The 15,608-nt window shown below is 38.9% G+C and overlaps 1 protein-coding gene across 5 annotated transcripts in view; it reads right to left on the reverse strand.

Annotated features, from left to right (window-relative positions):
- Positions 1–15,608, reverse strand: part of LOC119009501 (zinc transporter ZIP11-like) — a 128,442-nt gene that overhangs the window by 47,360 nt on the left and 65,474 nt on the right. For 4 of the 5 annotated variants that reach the window (XM_037080831.1, XM_037080828.1, XM_037080830.1 and 1 more), the window contains exon 5: positions 9,004–9,142. In XM_037080831.1, coding sequence (XP_036936726.1) covers positions 9,004–9,142 — 139 coding nt within the window. The remainder of the gene's footprint in view (positions 1–9,003; positions 9,143–15,608) is intronic. The other variant, XM_037080829.1, reaches the window with a different exon arrangement.

Below are 15,608 nucleotides of genomic sequence, written 5' to 3' on the forward strand. Positions count from 1 at the left end.
AATGATATTTTTTAAAACATCATTTTAAAATTATATATATTTTTTAAATTTTCTATTTCATAATTTTTTATTTCGGTCGCAGCAAATTTGAAATTAACGTGAATTTTCCTGTATTTGTGGGATTTCGTTACGCAGGCATTTTGCCGTACCACGGGCAGAAATATTGCCGTTAAGTGCCTTCGTAACTTTAAATTTTCGTTAAATAGGGTCTTCGTAAGCCGGGGTTCCACTGTATCTGTTTTCTTATACAAGTGCAAACACCCTATGTCTTGTCTTACCCCTACTTTTTCCCTTACTTTTTTAAAACACTGTCTCTCATTTTAGAAAAGCCTTTCAGCAGTTTACTGTCTGGCCAACAATAAGGTTCAATGTAGAGAAAACAAGCCCCAAAACACCATCAAATCCAATGTTATCTAAAAGATCCCTACTTCTTAGATACAACAGTACATTGTTTTCTGCACAGACATAACAAAAGCATTTGACGCTGTGAATGTGTAAAAAAAATAAAAGTGATTGTTAACAATCATGGTTTCCATGTTTCCTCTTCACTATAAAAGGATTTCAGTAATTTTCTATACAGGCTTCTCTTTTATGCATCACCTCATTCTGCATTAGAACTTAATGGCACCCATTAAAACAAATCTGACATCACACATGTTATTGTTTTTTGGTCTCAGATCTTAACAATTGGTACCAGCCTAATGCCGATGTTCTCTTTTATTGTTTTCATCAACATGAGCGTAATCTTTAAAAAATTCTGACCTGGGCACAGTCATAGCAGAGCGAAATAATATTTCTGCTTTGAAAGAAGAGCAAAGAACGCCACTGAATGTTTTTCTTGTTGGAAAACATGTTACCGTTCTTCTCCCAACTGGCTTCAGCAAGAGTTTGATTTACCAACTGGCTCCACTAATAGTGTTCTCCTACTGCTGATCAGAATGGTTGACGCTAGTTGTTGATAAATGGTGATGGACAAATTGATCATGAAATCATTTGCTAAGTTTTTTTTTTCTTTCTTTTTTTCATTATTTTATTTTTAAGTAAATGCCACGAAGGACGACTTCCAGATGGCCATTACATGATGCTTTAAAGGTATTATGTGGAGTTTTGACCAGTGGTAATACTAGTGGGCAATGTTTTTAAGAGTAGGCCCCTGTTTTGTTGGCACAATGCTCCAACAAAGGCAAGAAGGAGACTGCTAATAAGCAAACGTCGATGTTGTACATCTCTAATTCTAAAAATTGGCTCTGCAAGTGTTTTTCAGGGAACAATTGCCTTCAACACATTAGCCCTAAAGGATTAACAGAATGCAATTTGGAGAGAAAAACTGAATAAAAACACAATTCCCACCCTATAAAACCCACAACCACTTAATCTAGATCTGGCTGATACCTGATCCACTTGACTCTGTATTACCAATGTTTCACTTTATCTGTGTGTAGCAGAAAATCACAATCTGAAGTGAATTTACCCCGCTGCAGTACAACATTGGCCATTGGACTGTTTCAGCATTATCTTTCCCAAGTGTATGTGCAAGCAGGTTGGCAAGGGCTATTAATCGGCATCAAAACAGCAGGATTCTGCTGTGTGAGCTGTTTGAATTCATGCTCATTGCCCTTTTGAGGGCTGAAATGAGCGGTAGTTCATTCTTTGTATATTAATGTACAAAGCCATATCCACTCATTTTAATCATGTCATTGCATAGGCAGAAGCTAACAAGAGCACATTTCGCTTCATCTTTTCAGAGTATTTCCTTAAAAACCTACTGCACATATATAAGATGCGGATGGTAAAATGCATTAAGACTTCCCTCTGATCACAACTATGGCATCATCTCTTCCTCATTATAAAAGAGGTTATGTAGTCGGCTGCAGCTTTCGGCCTAAGGCCAGAAAAGAATTATGATGATATTTTTATCAATTATTTAATCTAGTTAGGTGGCACACAGAAATATCAGTATGGAGGTTCATAATATGCATGGCCTTTGCTACTTGCTATGCACCGAGATATTCAGATCCAATTCCATTTGTCATTTTATAATACGTAACAAAATTCAGTCAGACCTAAATAAATAGATGCCATAAGGCACACTTTGATTCCTCCTAATGCTGACTGAATTATTTAGGACGTCATGCATTAAGTATTAGAGTGAACTGGAATAGTTTTGCGTGTGCATGTGTGTACATGTGAATTCATGCATCTGTGAGTGGGTACATGCTTACAAGGGGCTCCTTACCACTTCAAATACCTGGAGAGCAGCAGGAGGCAAAGTCCTGATCTATTAAACATGCCTCATGACTTGAAGAGTGAGAAACATTGCCTGCATCAGCCAAAGTTGGCAGACGGAATGCTCGCTCCACTGACTGACAATAAGGATGCACAGTGATTAGATTTTTTTGTTCATGGCCTTGCATTTAAATTCTTCTGGGACATAATTCCCTTGCTGTTTCTTGATATACTAGTAGATCACAGTACGCATGTGAATGAATGATTCTTTTATAGCTTTGTAACTATACTTTGATTATATTAACTACACATTTGATTCAATAGAACATCTATTTAAATGTACTATATGCAAATATGATTATTTTCCGTGACACCATATGTCAAATTATATGAACTGAAATGTTAATGTTCACTATCACTTACTCCAAGCCAATGGCAATGGCCACAGTAGGGTCTTCTTTCAGACCAAACAGTGAACAAGTTGTGCTGGGTCTAAATCCAAATTATGTCTAATGCTGTGAATCTCAGGTCAAATACCCAAGTGAATCTAGGCGGACTCGCTATAATTAGCTCTAACGTCTAGGGTTCAAATCATCACGTCAGAAAAATGTGTTTCTGAGTTGAAATGTTGAGCAAATGTACGGTGCATATGTATGGTTTTTATGCGTGTTTAAATCTTCTAATTAATTAAATTGACAATTTAATGTTACATCCATAACTTGAAAGTATACATGTTAAACTGATAATATACAAAAATAAACAACCAAAACAGGGAGTATTGTTTTCATTGTTTGCAATCCCCAGGTAATGGTGGACCGACTGGGACAACTGTGAAAACTCTACATTGCAAAAGTAAAAGAACAAGGCAAAGACTTAAAGTGACAAAAACGGATGGGCATTCATTCAATGGAGAGCTCCAGCGTTGTGTCAAAGTCTGTTTCTCGGTTGATATGTCTCCCACTAACCACCAGGATTTGAGATGGTTCAAAACCAGCATTCTTTCTGCTTGATGAGTATGAGACAAAACCTGCTGACTTTATACATTCAAGGGTTCACTCTGTGTTTCTCATAGCGCTAAGAGGAGCGTTTCTGTGTCAAATTATTAATCTACAGTACAAAATCAGTATATTTAGTGTTTTACTTCACTACAAAAGCCTGGGAAAGTTGCAGAAAGCTCTAAAAACACCTGTTTGGAAGATTACACAGGTAAACAACAGGTGATAGCATCATGATTGATGAAATCAGAAGCATCCTCAAGCAAGAATTGAGCGAGGTTCACCACTTAGGGAAACACATATTTGTATACAGGATATTACTACATATGCTCAATAACATTTTGTGAAGGTTATTGCATTTATTTCACACAGATCCCAACTTTTGGGGGATTGGAAATAGAAACTTGAATAAAGCTAGTGAATCTCTTTTGCGGGCATGACATTTAGAAAATGAATCATCTAATGACTTATATTCAACATTTGTTTCTGCTGTGCTTCAGCAATGTACAACATATCTGTTGTTTTTAATGGAAATTCAAATCACGCTTTCTAGTCTTCGCTTGTCATCGATTGTGATTGATTCATTGAAGAGGGCTTCTTACAGCTCTTTTCTCAGAAGAGAAAATCAATTCATACTAGATGACTACCTTAGCAGGGAAAAATGCAAATGCAGGTTTTAGGCTGCCAATACTCTGCTTAGCAGATCAAATTAACGTTAAAAAGAAAAGGCAATACATACCATCCACATTCATATACCACACATCTGAAGGATCCAAAGGATGGGATTTTTGGTTTGTTAATCATTTGTAATGGCTGAAAAGCAGTGATTGCTTTTTTGGTATTTGAAACTAAGTTGGCACTTGAAAAAATGCCAGATTTCCAACAAGCTGAAGCCAATGACAAGAGGAAATAGCCCCCAAAATTAATAAAGAAACTTTCAGATTGAAAAGAGAGACCAACCACCAATCTTGAATAATTCAAAAAGCAGAAACAATGTCAAAAAAAAAAAAAATAGATCACTGAAGGACATTGAAAGACAGAGAGGGAATATTGATGTGAGTTTTTGTATGTGTGTAATGTCAAGGTGTGTACATGGTGGGACAGAAACTGTTAATTGTCTGTCTACTTCAAATCATGTCTTACCTGTAGACAGTATGTGCATGTGAATATTGAATTCCCTCATCCTCAACCCATCTCCTCCCCTGATAAACATGCAAAATACCGCACATCCTGATACAGGCCTTGAATATTTGCACAGAGCCTCATGCATACTGTAAGCCCCCTTCAAAACAATTACAGCCCCCCTGCAGGAAGCAGCCCTCAACGTGATCCAATTTCACCTTCTCACATTTCTTCCCCCCCCCTCTCTCCCTACAGGGTGTATTAGTGAGAATTCAGCCTTCAGTTTTAAAACAATATGATAGCATGAGCCCTCGGGCTATATTTCAGCTTATCAGCTTCTCCGCTGTGGCCACTGTCGGCATAAGATAGTAGACATGGACACCGACAGCCATGCTGATGAGCCATGACTGAAATGCATTTATTGCTTTTGTTCTCTTTTTTGTTTTCTGGGAAACACGAGTCAGTATTTATTGCGTGAACATATGCTGGGATTAATTTGAGGTTGAAGTTGTCTTTGAGGCGATTACCTATCAGTTTAGATTTGCATGATATCCGTCCATTGAAAGGATTTCTAGTAGTTGTTTTAAGCTCTATCAATAAAGGTTAGTAGAGGCTTACAACACCTTCTGGTAGGTTCAGAAGGCTGGTATAATCTAGTACCCATTGGGTGACATGGGACATGTGTATTCTATTCAAAGAAAACACATGTCATTTTAGCCTACAGCCGGCAGAATAGATGTCATCAGTGTACATTACTGCAAAACATGGATACACTGCAACACTGAAAGTTCAATTTTCTATTCTATGTTGTGACAATACTGTGCTTATAATCTACTTTTAGCTGGGCAAAAAAAAGCACTTGGTTAGGGTTAGGACAAGATTCTTTTCCTCTTAACATACCTGGCTACAAAGCAGGCTGGACATGTCACGCTATCTTGTTGTTTGGGTGGTCACAACAGGGAGGTCTCCCTACAAGTAACTAATGGGTTCAAGCTTACAGATGTTGAAACACACAAACTGTAGTCAGAGGCTTGACACATATTGTGTCACATCATGTTTTTCACGTGTCACGTCGCATTTGCATTTATCCCTGGTTTGCAGAAACATTAACTGCCAGCATTATATTCTGGCTGCTGATCATTGCCCACGCTCTGGCTACAGAAATGTCACCAGCACAGTGTGGCGGAGTGATGTATGCAAGATATTTTGGTTTCGTTTTTGTAGAGCCGCAGGGAGTGGAGAAGGTTACTCTGGAAGGTGGTTATTTTGTTCCCTCACTTGTTTGAAGGATGGCCTGGGATGCTATTGTGTCTGAGTGTAGGCAAAAGTGAAAATTGGTGGTTATCAGCTTGAAGTGGGAAGCCTTGTTTTGTCTTCCTTTGTCCAAAATCCTGAATCAACTGTTTTGAAAAAGAAAAACTGGTGCGGCACATCTGCTGGTGTTACTGTCAGCTGCGGGCCACAGATGAACGTAAAGCTTAAGTAACCGACAACTGCTGCTCACTACACCTTTTGCTGCGGCTGTCTTTGGCTGTACCTAGCTGCTGTTAGCTGATTAGCTCAATTAAACATGGAACTAGTTTATTAAAACAGCGATTGCTGCTTTAAATTGTCCCACATTTCCTTTTTTTTAATGTGATATGCAGGCAATTAACTCCCAATTTCTCTACTGCAGCCATTTATTGCAAGAAGGCTTTACTTTATAGCAGTTTAGGCTTTGTAAGGTATATTATTCACTCTTTCTGATGTATGAAACTGTATAACAGACTGAGCAACACAGGCACTCCGAAATACAAATTCCTATTTGAAATTTCTCGGTGTGCTGCAGATTGGATATACTTCACTCGGAAGAGCACAGTCGAACATGCAGTGACTTGCAACTAAATGTGATCCCCAAGGGGCCCATGAAAATCAAACTGATCTTATTTATATATATGTGTGCTCTTTTCCGTTTCCTGTGTTGGCAGACTCGCCTCGGATGGCCTCAGGCAAGCCACAGGGATGCAATGAATTTGTAACAGATCCGTAGAAGGTTGTCTGAAATATGCATTCAATGTGAGCTTCAGAGCTGAAGGAAATGTGGCATCTCTGTAAACAATAAGGAACATCTTGGGTTCTTGGCCATGTTTGGGGATACAGAAAATAACATTCTCAAAAAGTAAATTATTTTTCAATTATTTCAAGTGTGGCTTATCAGAACTTTGCCATCATATGGTATGTGCTCATGAGCATGCTTCTTATCCCTCTGTCAGAGTGCAAACTTGAACTTTTTTCAATTCTACCAAGTTTTCAAGGGGTTCTTTCTTCCTTTGTCTTGTATTTCAGTTGAGCACCACTGACTAACTGTGAAATGTCCCTGAAAATAACATTGAGGAAACTCAAGACCTTTCACACGCTGTTCCTCAGATCTAACATTAAGCAGCTCTGCCTGACAACAGTCCTCACATCAGTAGCCAGCCTCACTCCCCTGGGATTTAGGCTTGCATGCATTTGATGGAAAAAATGTCATTATCATCATTATAAAATCTCTGGTTTAATGTGAGGTCACTGTTATAATAATGAAAATGACGAGGAGGAGTGACTCAGGTAAAATGACTCAGACAGCATATGCACTCACAAAGGAATTCAGAAAGAAAAAATAACTTGATCTTTTGTTTAATTAGCAATGCTCAGGTTGCTACCTCGACATCTTTGCTTATGCATGAAGAACCTTTTTAATGACAAACTGATCTTTCATTTAGGTGTGCATGTTTCAGGACCGTGATATTATGTATCCTGGCTCATCGGGATGGTTTGTTGGACGTTTGATTGGAACTAAGCCATTATTATTGCGTTTAGTTCCACTTGTGCTTTTCCTACTGTGACACGTCTAAATCTCTGCTGGCAAAATGGGTGTATCGCATAATTACAGACAACACTGCTTTCCTGCTGCTAAACTTTTTCCATGCGTCCGCTCAAAATTAAAACACTGAGTCAGAACCAGAAATACATCTGTTTTATAATAACAATGGAATAAAAGTTCCAACCAAGAACTACTGTAGTTCAACTCTTTTTATTTTCTTACAAAACGTAGGGTTAAGATATGTGTTTAGTTATATTGGTGCTCACAAAGAAAACTAGCACATTACATTATTACTGAAACTAGAGGGAGTGGGGTCAAGACTCACAAGAGGCCAGTGCCTGTGGTTTCTGCAAAGTCAGACCTGGTCCCCCTCTCATGTTATCAAACTGAAGGGGATCATCTGCAAAAACGGTCATTGCCCTGAGTTTTAGTTTTGTTGGTTTAGTTAACTAGTATCAAAGTGTGTTTTTCCAGCATTCTTTATTGGTTTGTCTGTGCTAACAATGTCTGTGTCTGTGTTGAGCTTGTGTCCTTCTCTGTGCACTTTTTCAGTTCCTAACAGCTCTTGACATTTAATAACAGCCTTCTTTCTGGGTGTTGTCATCTATTTATACCTGGTTATTAATTACAGACTAACCGTTTTCATAGTCAAACTTTTCTTCATGCACTTCTTGTGAGAAGACAAATAAGCTTATAAGTCCTGGAGAGTGCAGCATCACCTGCTGCCACTTGAATTTAATTTCCCCACACCCATGCAGCCCTGATGATTCCCCAACACTGCTCAATGATTTATTTCCCAGTCCGGCCATTTGACTTCATGTTAACTTCTCCTGGCTGGTTTGTCAGAACTGATGCAGAGTCCTCTAACATTTCTTCATTACAACAGTTTCACAGGCAAATATCATTTTCTCCACCCAACATATTTGGACAACAGTTTTCATTATTTGGAAAGCTAATCCTTGGGTATTATGTGGTTTGAAATCAGTAGGGTGTACAATATAGAGCCACTTGGATTTAATTTGCTCACTGAGACTTATAAAATATAACCAGCCAGACAAGTGATGGCATAAAATTGACTTATCTGCCAAAAAAAGAAAATTACCAGTGTGCTAACACACAGACACACACGTTTCTCTTATGTAGCCTCTTCCTTGTAAGCTATATTTCCATTTTACTTGACTTATTTGTCTACATTCATTTGTTTGATACATTTCCACCATGAGTCACTCTTTTGTCACCTAAACAATTGTGCAGTTTGTACAGTGCATGTAATTACCCATAATGCTTTAATCTTTGTTCAAAAATGTATAAGCTCCTTGGCTTTGTTGTGTCACAAGCACAAAAGGATTTCTTCAAACCTGGTTTATTAAGATAAAATCCAACGAATCCTAAAACATTCGACTCAAACGGGTTGACTACCATGTTTTACATCAGCATGTGCGTTACTTAGTGTGTGCAATGTGTAAGATGTAGATATAGACCGGTTAGTATCCCACAACCAAGAAAACAGCTATTCAGATTAAAACAGCATTTCAAGTTAGAAGAAGAGTTTACAAGTATGAAAGATTGGACAGATGAGGCAGATGAGGTATCAGGACAGTGAAAAGAAGCGGGTGAGATTTGACAGTGGGAGCCCATGCAGTCCCTCTTCATGAATTTTTTTTCCCTGCACGATTGCCTGAAACTTTATTTTACAACTAAATCAGTAACAAATAAAGTGGGACTGCAGTGGCTACAGCTACAGATGCTTGTATGGGTTTTTGATGACATCCAGCACAAATTGTAACCGCTGATGTGGGTATATGAAGGGAGGCTTGCCTGAGAGAGGTCCAGCTCTACCTATCCTGATGGTCATCTCCTCATCTGAGAGTGGGAATGAGGGCTCCCCTGCTTTCTCTTTGGCCAGCTTGGACTCTGGAGGGAGAGCCAAGGCTATATGGGGGTCAGAACCTACACCCTGTGGATGAGAGAAAAATGACAAAACCAGAAAGGGTCAAGAATCTTGTTTAAAAATCTTTAGTACAGGTAATTCTTTATTTTACGGGTCCCACAGATACCTTCAAATTGAATGGAAAGAAATCGAGGGTGCATGTGTCTATGCGTTTAAATTTAGGTCAACTCTCACTGCAGCCGATCAAACCGGAGCTGTTAACCGAGTGGGTTTAGCCTCACTCTCATTTATCAACCTGACTGCTGCAGTGATCCGCGGAGGTGACCTCCATTGTCGCGTGTTTATGTACCGTAATGTTGACTGCCGGCTGGATGGTTGGGTCAAACAAGCACATGACTTTAATACAAAAGAACACTATTTGTGAATGCAGAGCAATCAGTCTAAGCTCAGTTTTAGCTGAGAGATATGAATTTGGAAGCCCAGTCAGATATGCATGGCTACACTCCTTGGTCACAATGAACTGCTTACGCCCCGTTTTTCAATCCCTCATTGTGCTTTGCGAAATGTCTATACAGCAATAGGACCCACTTCAGTCCCTTATCGTGGCTGTTAATATGATGCTTTAGAGTTATTTACATACACACAATTACTGTTAATAGGATTAACACAGATTAATTGTCACATGATAAATGGACACGCTCTGGGGGATCTAACGTCTCAGGGCACTTTCTTGGTATGCATAGTTGGTAATCCAGCCTTGCAGATTTGTTCAGATAGATAAGTGGGTCCCTGGACTTTCAACGGGGAAACCACCACCAATTATACAGCAGTACTGCATATCTCCAAAATAAAAAGCATGCAATCTGATGAATTATCTATGAATTCTCTATCGACTCAGGAGTTTAGTTAGCATTGTGGGTAATGTAGGCACCAGGTTTTGGAACAGGAAGACAAAAAAAACAATACAACATCTCTGCTTGTGCTGTATGGATTCTGATCATTTGTTTTAAAAGTGTATATAATGAGTCCAACAGTGTTACAACATTGGACTGTTTTTCCAAATCTGATGCACACAATACCAACAATGGATCTTTGCCACAGAGTGACACACAGGAGGCGAAGAATCAGATTGCATGCAGCTTCCTCTGGAGCCAAAAAGACTTAATACTACTTTACACACATGTAGTTGTATCAGTAAACACACTTTAATGTGAAAAAGTTAATCTTTAAAACTTTATCTTCTACTGCATAGATCCAGACTATTGAAAACAGCCACCAAACAATTTACTATCCAGTGACAATACAGTGAGCGATTTGCTAGCAAGGCAGACAAGACAGTCTCACTTTTGTTTCTTCAAGAGGAGGAAATGTCATTCCACTATAGCACAACCTCCCAAAAAATAAGATAAATGTCAAGCCAGCTGATTAATTGCTTTACCAGAACACAATGAGACAAGCGATTGCTGTGGGTTGTTTTTCTGGGCTTATCGAAACAATTGGGCCTCTAAGTCTCCAAAAGGAATATAAATGCAAATATTCCCTTATTTGAAATACACAATGAAGGGGTAAACAGGGGTAAACAGCTTTAACATAAGGGAAAAGGAAAAAAAATCACCAGCTCAGTAATGCGCTATACTGCCATTATTACAGGCAACTTGTGTGAACCTGAGACACGCTGAAAGTGATTTAGGAAGCAGAAAATCATAATTCAGCCAGCCCCATTCTTTTTCACTGAATAGTCTCTAACAAAGAGGAATGCCGATGGTGCCATCTGTGCTGTTGTGTTAATCAGGTTATTCATTTCCTGCAGTGTTACTTTGCTACTTGAGCGTCTATGATGGAGAAACGATGTTAACATGCATGACCAGGTTACTGAAGTTACTTTGTGCAAAGCAAATCATCAGTGCACAAACACAGTTGACGTTTGCTCATGATAATTACTTTTCTAAAACAGAGGCGACTAATTAATTATTATCAATTATAAATTAATGACAGTTTGGAAATGAAGACTTTCCCAAAACCGCAGGAGACAGTTTGACAGCCCGGTGAGATGAGTTTTACACAAATAATGGAAGCACTAACAATAACTTCACTGACTTTTTTTACGCAATGAGGTGCTTTAAAAGTTTGTTCGATTGAAAACGGTAAAATCTGCTTTGTGATCAGTTAGAGCATGTTGCATAATGGCATTAATTCCACTCATTCACAACACAGACCAAACTGTAATGCAAAATCCATTAAAAATGAAACATGAAAAAAAAACAAAACATAGCAGATGAATGAATTTCAGATAACACCTGAGGCCAACAAATACATACTACCGAACAAAGAATCAGCGTCACAAATAGTGGATTTAATTAAATGGGTTTTTGTTTGAATGGGCAATTTGATGAAAACAGAGAGCCAACATATTCATTAGCAGACCATTACATGAATTCTGTGCGGGCTGAAAAGAACTTTTTGCATCTATATTTCCTCCCTTCATCGCTAGGACATGTTTGTCCCCCCTGTTTGTGTCACAGCTGGTTTAAAAGCAGGCAGAGTACAGAGAAAGCTTGTGCCTGCATCCGAATGCACTTGTATGTCCTCTCGGAATAATGAGTGAGAATCACAAACAAAATGCTTCAGTGGACACCAACCAACATAGGTTTCATTGTGTAGATTATGTACGTACAGCCTCTCTTTTGAACAAGCTAATGGAGATCTGAGGACAAAGGTCTGTTATTTTTTTCCTCCTGTAGAACTCTACTCACTCTCGTCTCAGGTTAGCATTGTGAAAAACAATCCTGTATATATTTAATAATTATAATAGTATGAAACATTAATGAAGCCTCCTTTTCCCCCAGAAAACTGCATCAAAATTAACATGTACAGCAAATACAAAGTATTCAGATATGTTATGTTTTTATTGTTTAACAGTCTTAGCCAGTTTCCATTAAACTGAGTGCAAGTTTAATGCATAAAATTCCATTTAATACTGCTGTATGAATATACATTAATATTATTTACTTTATGCACTTTTAGCACCGATTAGGAAGCAGTTACAGCCTTGTCTCTATGAGCTTTGTGCATCTGGACACTACAATCTGACATTACAATCTTCCTCTTTGCAAATCTGCTTAAAGCGTGTTGCCTCAGTGGTGAGCGGCTAACCTTTTTGAAGTACAGCTGCAAACCAGGACACTGATGTTCTTGTTTTGAAGCTATTCCTGTGTCGCTTTGGCTTCACGTTTGGAATCAACGTGGTGCTTGGTCACTGGTTTCTTGCAGATTGCATCAGCTTTTCCTTCGCGATTTCCCTGCATTTTCATGTTACCCTCTACCCATGACGCCACCACCACCAAACCTCATATTGGGGAATGGTGTGTTTATAACAAAGCGCAGTGTAACATGTGCTTTAATCTCATGGCCAAAATTGTGATTTTGTTGGACCAGAGAAGCATCTGCCAACTCACTTCAGTTTCCCAGAGATCGACACTCAGATGTCATATGAGATCTTTCTCTTTCTCGCTCTCCCATAAAACTGTGACTCCTCCAGCCCCTGGCCAACTGCTCTCATATGAACAGTCGCTCCAATCTGAGCCTCTGATGCTTCAAGATCCTCCAGAGTTTTCATAGGTCTATTGTTGGTCTCTAAACCAAATGAAACACCTTTGACTGACACATCTTCGTTTGTGTGAATTTTGAAGCCAAAAGCCTTCGTGCACCAGTGATGATTTTAGTGGGGACAATGCAGTGAGAGATGGCAAGAGAGATGTTTTTTCATTAAAAATGTTTGTTTTTATCTGCTGTTCAGTGTCTAAAACCCACTTTGATTCAGTACTGTGAGACAATGAACAAAAAGGGTGTGTAACACTTCATAAGCAATGTACATGCCATTTATTTGAGCACTGGGTCTGAAATATAATGCAATTTCGGAGGATTTTTTTATTTTATTTCAATAAGCATGAGGAACAATGCTGGAAACAAAAAGAAACCACTGCTCTGGAAACAGTGTCTCTGAGCCATGAATTTGTTTCAGTCTGTATTTGTCACTCTTGCTCTTTGGTTATTACTCACACCAGTGGCAATGAAGCGTATGAGAAAGATGCAGCCCAGAATGCAGCCTGCACAGATTATAAGAAAATAGGAAGAGGTTTTCTCAGGCATGAACAAATGAATGGGGTGGTCTGTGACATTTGGGGATGCTGTGGTGTCATTGTTAAGCTGAGAAGGCCAAATGTGCATCCAGAATTCCTGCCACAGGAAAGACATTAACAATGAATATGGTTCCATCCTTTCTGTTTTGCATGCACCTGCTGTGGGGAGCAAAATATACTATCTCCAGCATGTTATTCTAATTCATGTGTTAACTATGTGTTGATATGTGTGAGGGCAAATGTGGATTCAGCTGAAAGTGTGTGTGTGTGGTGAGATGAGACGGTTCATATACCATCTCGAAGGACATTATTAACCCACAAAGGCCTTTGGTGACGACCCATGATACAATCTCATCAGCAGGTCCTGGCTCACTATTAAAAACCATTCCAGCAGCCGTCTGGCTCTGATGATCACTGAAAGTCACCCCTCTTCGCCCCGTCTCTCTCTTTCCTTCTATTTTTTTACTGCATTCAGGTCGGAATCGTTTGATCACCTGCCTTCAAACCCAGCAGGTGCGACTGGCAGGCTACCATGGGAATATATTTGATGAAACCACTTGATGTGACATAAAGCAATGTGGCTATTTATGAATATTACAGTACCAAGAGGAACAATTGTTATTACTCACTACAAATCCCTCCATGTGAAGAAGAAGGGAAAAAAATGGAAGTTCGCAAAATATCACACCGTGGAAGGGAAATGGGAACGCAAGCAAATCCGAATAAACTACCCATATATATTATCCACAATAATGCTGAAGTGTTAATTTAGGTTTTCCAGTTCCAGGCATAATTTCTTCCCACTGACTTAAATATCCAATTAAAATAGACCTGGAGAGATATGAATCAAGCTTGCAATTGGCAAATCCCAAGTGACCAATTTGTCAACCTTATACTTTTTTTTTTGGGACCAAACTGTTTCAAAACCACAGCACCAAGGATCGAAACTCTGGAACTAAATAAAGAGCTAAGAAAAATCTTGTTTCCTGATTGTATTTCCACCCAATCTGAAGAACTTGGTGAGCAGGAAAAAATGAATTAGGCTTTCACGAATGAGAGTCAGACACAACGAAGCACAGCTGACTTTTATTTTACTGTATTTTGGCAACTATTGTGTTAAATCAGGAAAGAGTAAATGACAAAGGTGGAAAAGAAGACTAAAAAATTCAGTCCCTATGCTGCATTTATTTCTGCTTTAGAACTCCAACTAACTGCAATGAAACTATTGACAAATGAAGTATAATAGTAATATAAAGTATTATCTCCCATTCCTGCCACCCATTCCTACTTTGTTATGTGGATGAAGCGGTACACGAACACTGTCAGCCACCCTTTGTAATGTTAATTATCCCCTTTGTATGTAAGTATTACTTAACATTTTTGGAATGCAGTCAGTAATGGGCCTAAGATGATACACAGATCCCAGAAATACACAGAAATTAATGTTTTATCTGATATCAAAGTTAATGTTAAAAGGATAGATTTTTTTTTTAGATAGGTTTTTTTTTTTTTTTAGCATGAATTGTTTTGATATCTTCCAACCTGGAGTGGGGTAAGTTGGTATTCCTACTGAGCATACAATTCAATGCAATATGTTGTCTGGCTGATAAAAAACATAATAAATACAGATTTTTGGAAGTGAAACAGGAAATAATCTTTGTATATTTACACATTCATAGGATTTAACTGCAGTTTACTAAAAATCACTAGCCAACACAACCCACTCCTTCCCAAAGCAAGAAGAACCTGCTGATGTCTGGAGTACAGATCTTTGTGCGCTGTAGCAGGACTCTATATGAAAGGACTTCGGCTATCTAATGTTTATGTGATTCATTCTGAGTGAAAGCTGCAGCAGGAGAGAGGACTCTCAGAGGACTTGTTACAGTTTGATGAGGAAGGCAGAAAGAAGAGGAAAAAAAGTCAAACTGGCAACTGTCAACCCTTCCATCAAACATTCCTCACACACACGCATTGGACTCCCTCTCTCACACACACACAAACAAACACACACACACACACACACACACACACACACACACACACACACACACACACACACACACACACACACACACACACACACACACACACACACACACACACACACACACTGACAGTTTCTCAATTACCTATGTGCTGATTTATAGACTCCTGCTATCTCTACCTCAGACTGTAGACCAGGCTCAGTCTATTTGATCATGGAGACCAACTAGCTCAAGTACAGCTACACCAAACTGGTGCTCACACATCAAGCAAAAAAACTCTTCAAAAGTCTTCAAGGAAAACAGATTATTTTCTGTCAAAGAGATTTCAAACACACCGGAGAATGCAACTTACACAGTCCTATTCCTTCCATGCGAAAAACTGAGCAACAAGCTCAGCAAGATTTACAC

The sequence above is a fragment of the Acanthopagrus latus genome, chromosome 20 (assembly GCF_904848185.1).
Source record: "Acanthopagrus latus isolate v.2019 chromosome 20, fAcaLat1.1, whole genome shotgun sequence".
In the NCBI taxonomy this organism is placed as follows: domain Eukaryota; kingdom Metazoa; phylum Chordata; class Actinopteri; order Spariformes; family Sparidae; genus Acanthopagrus; species Acanthopagrus latus.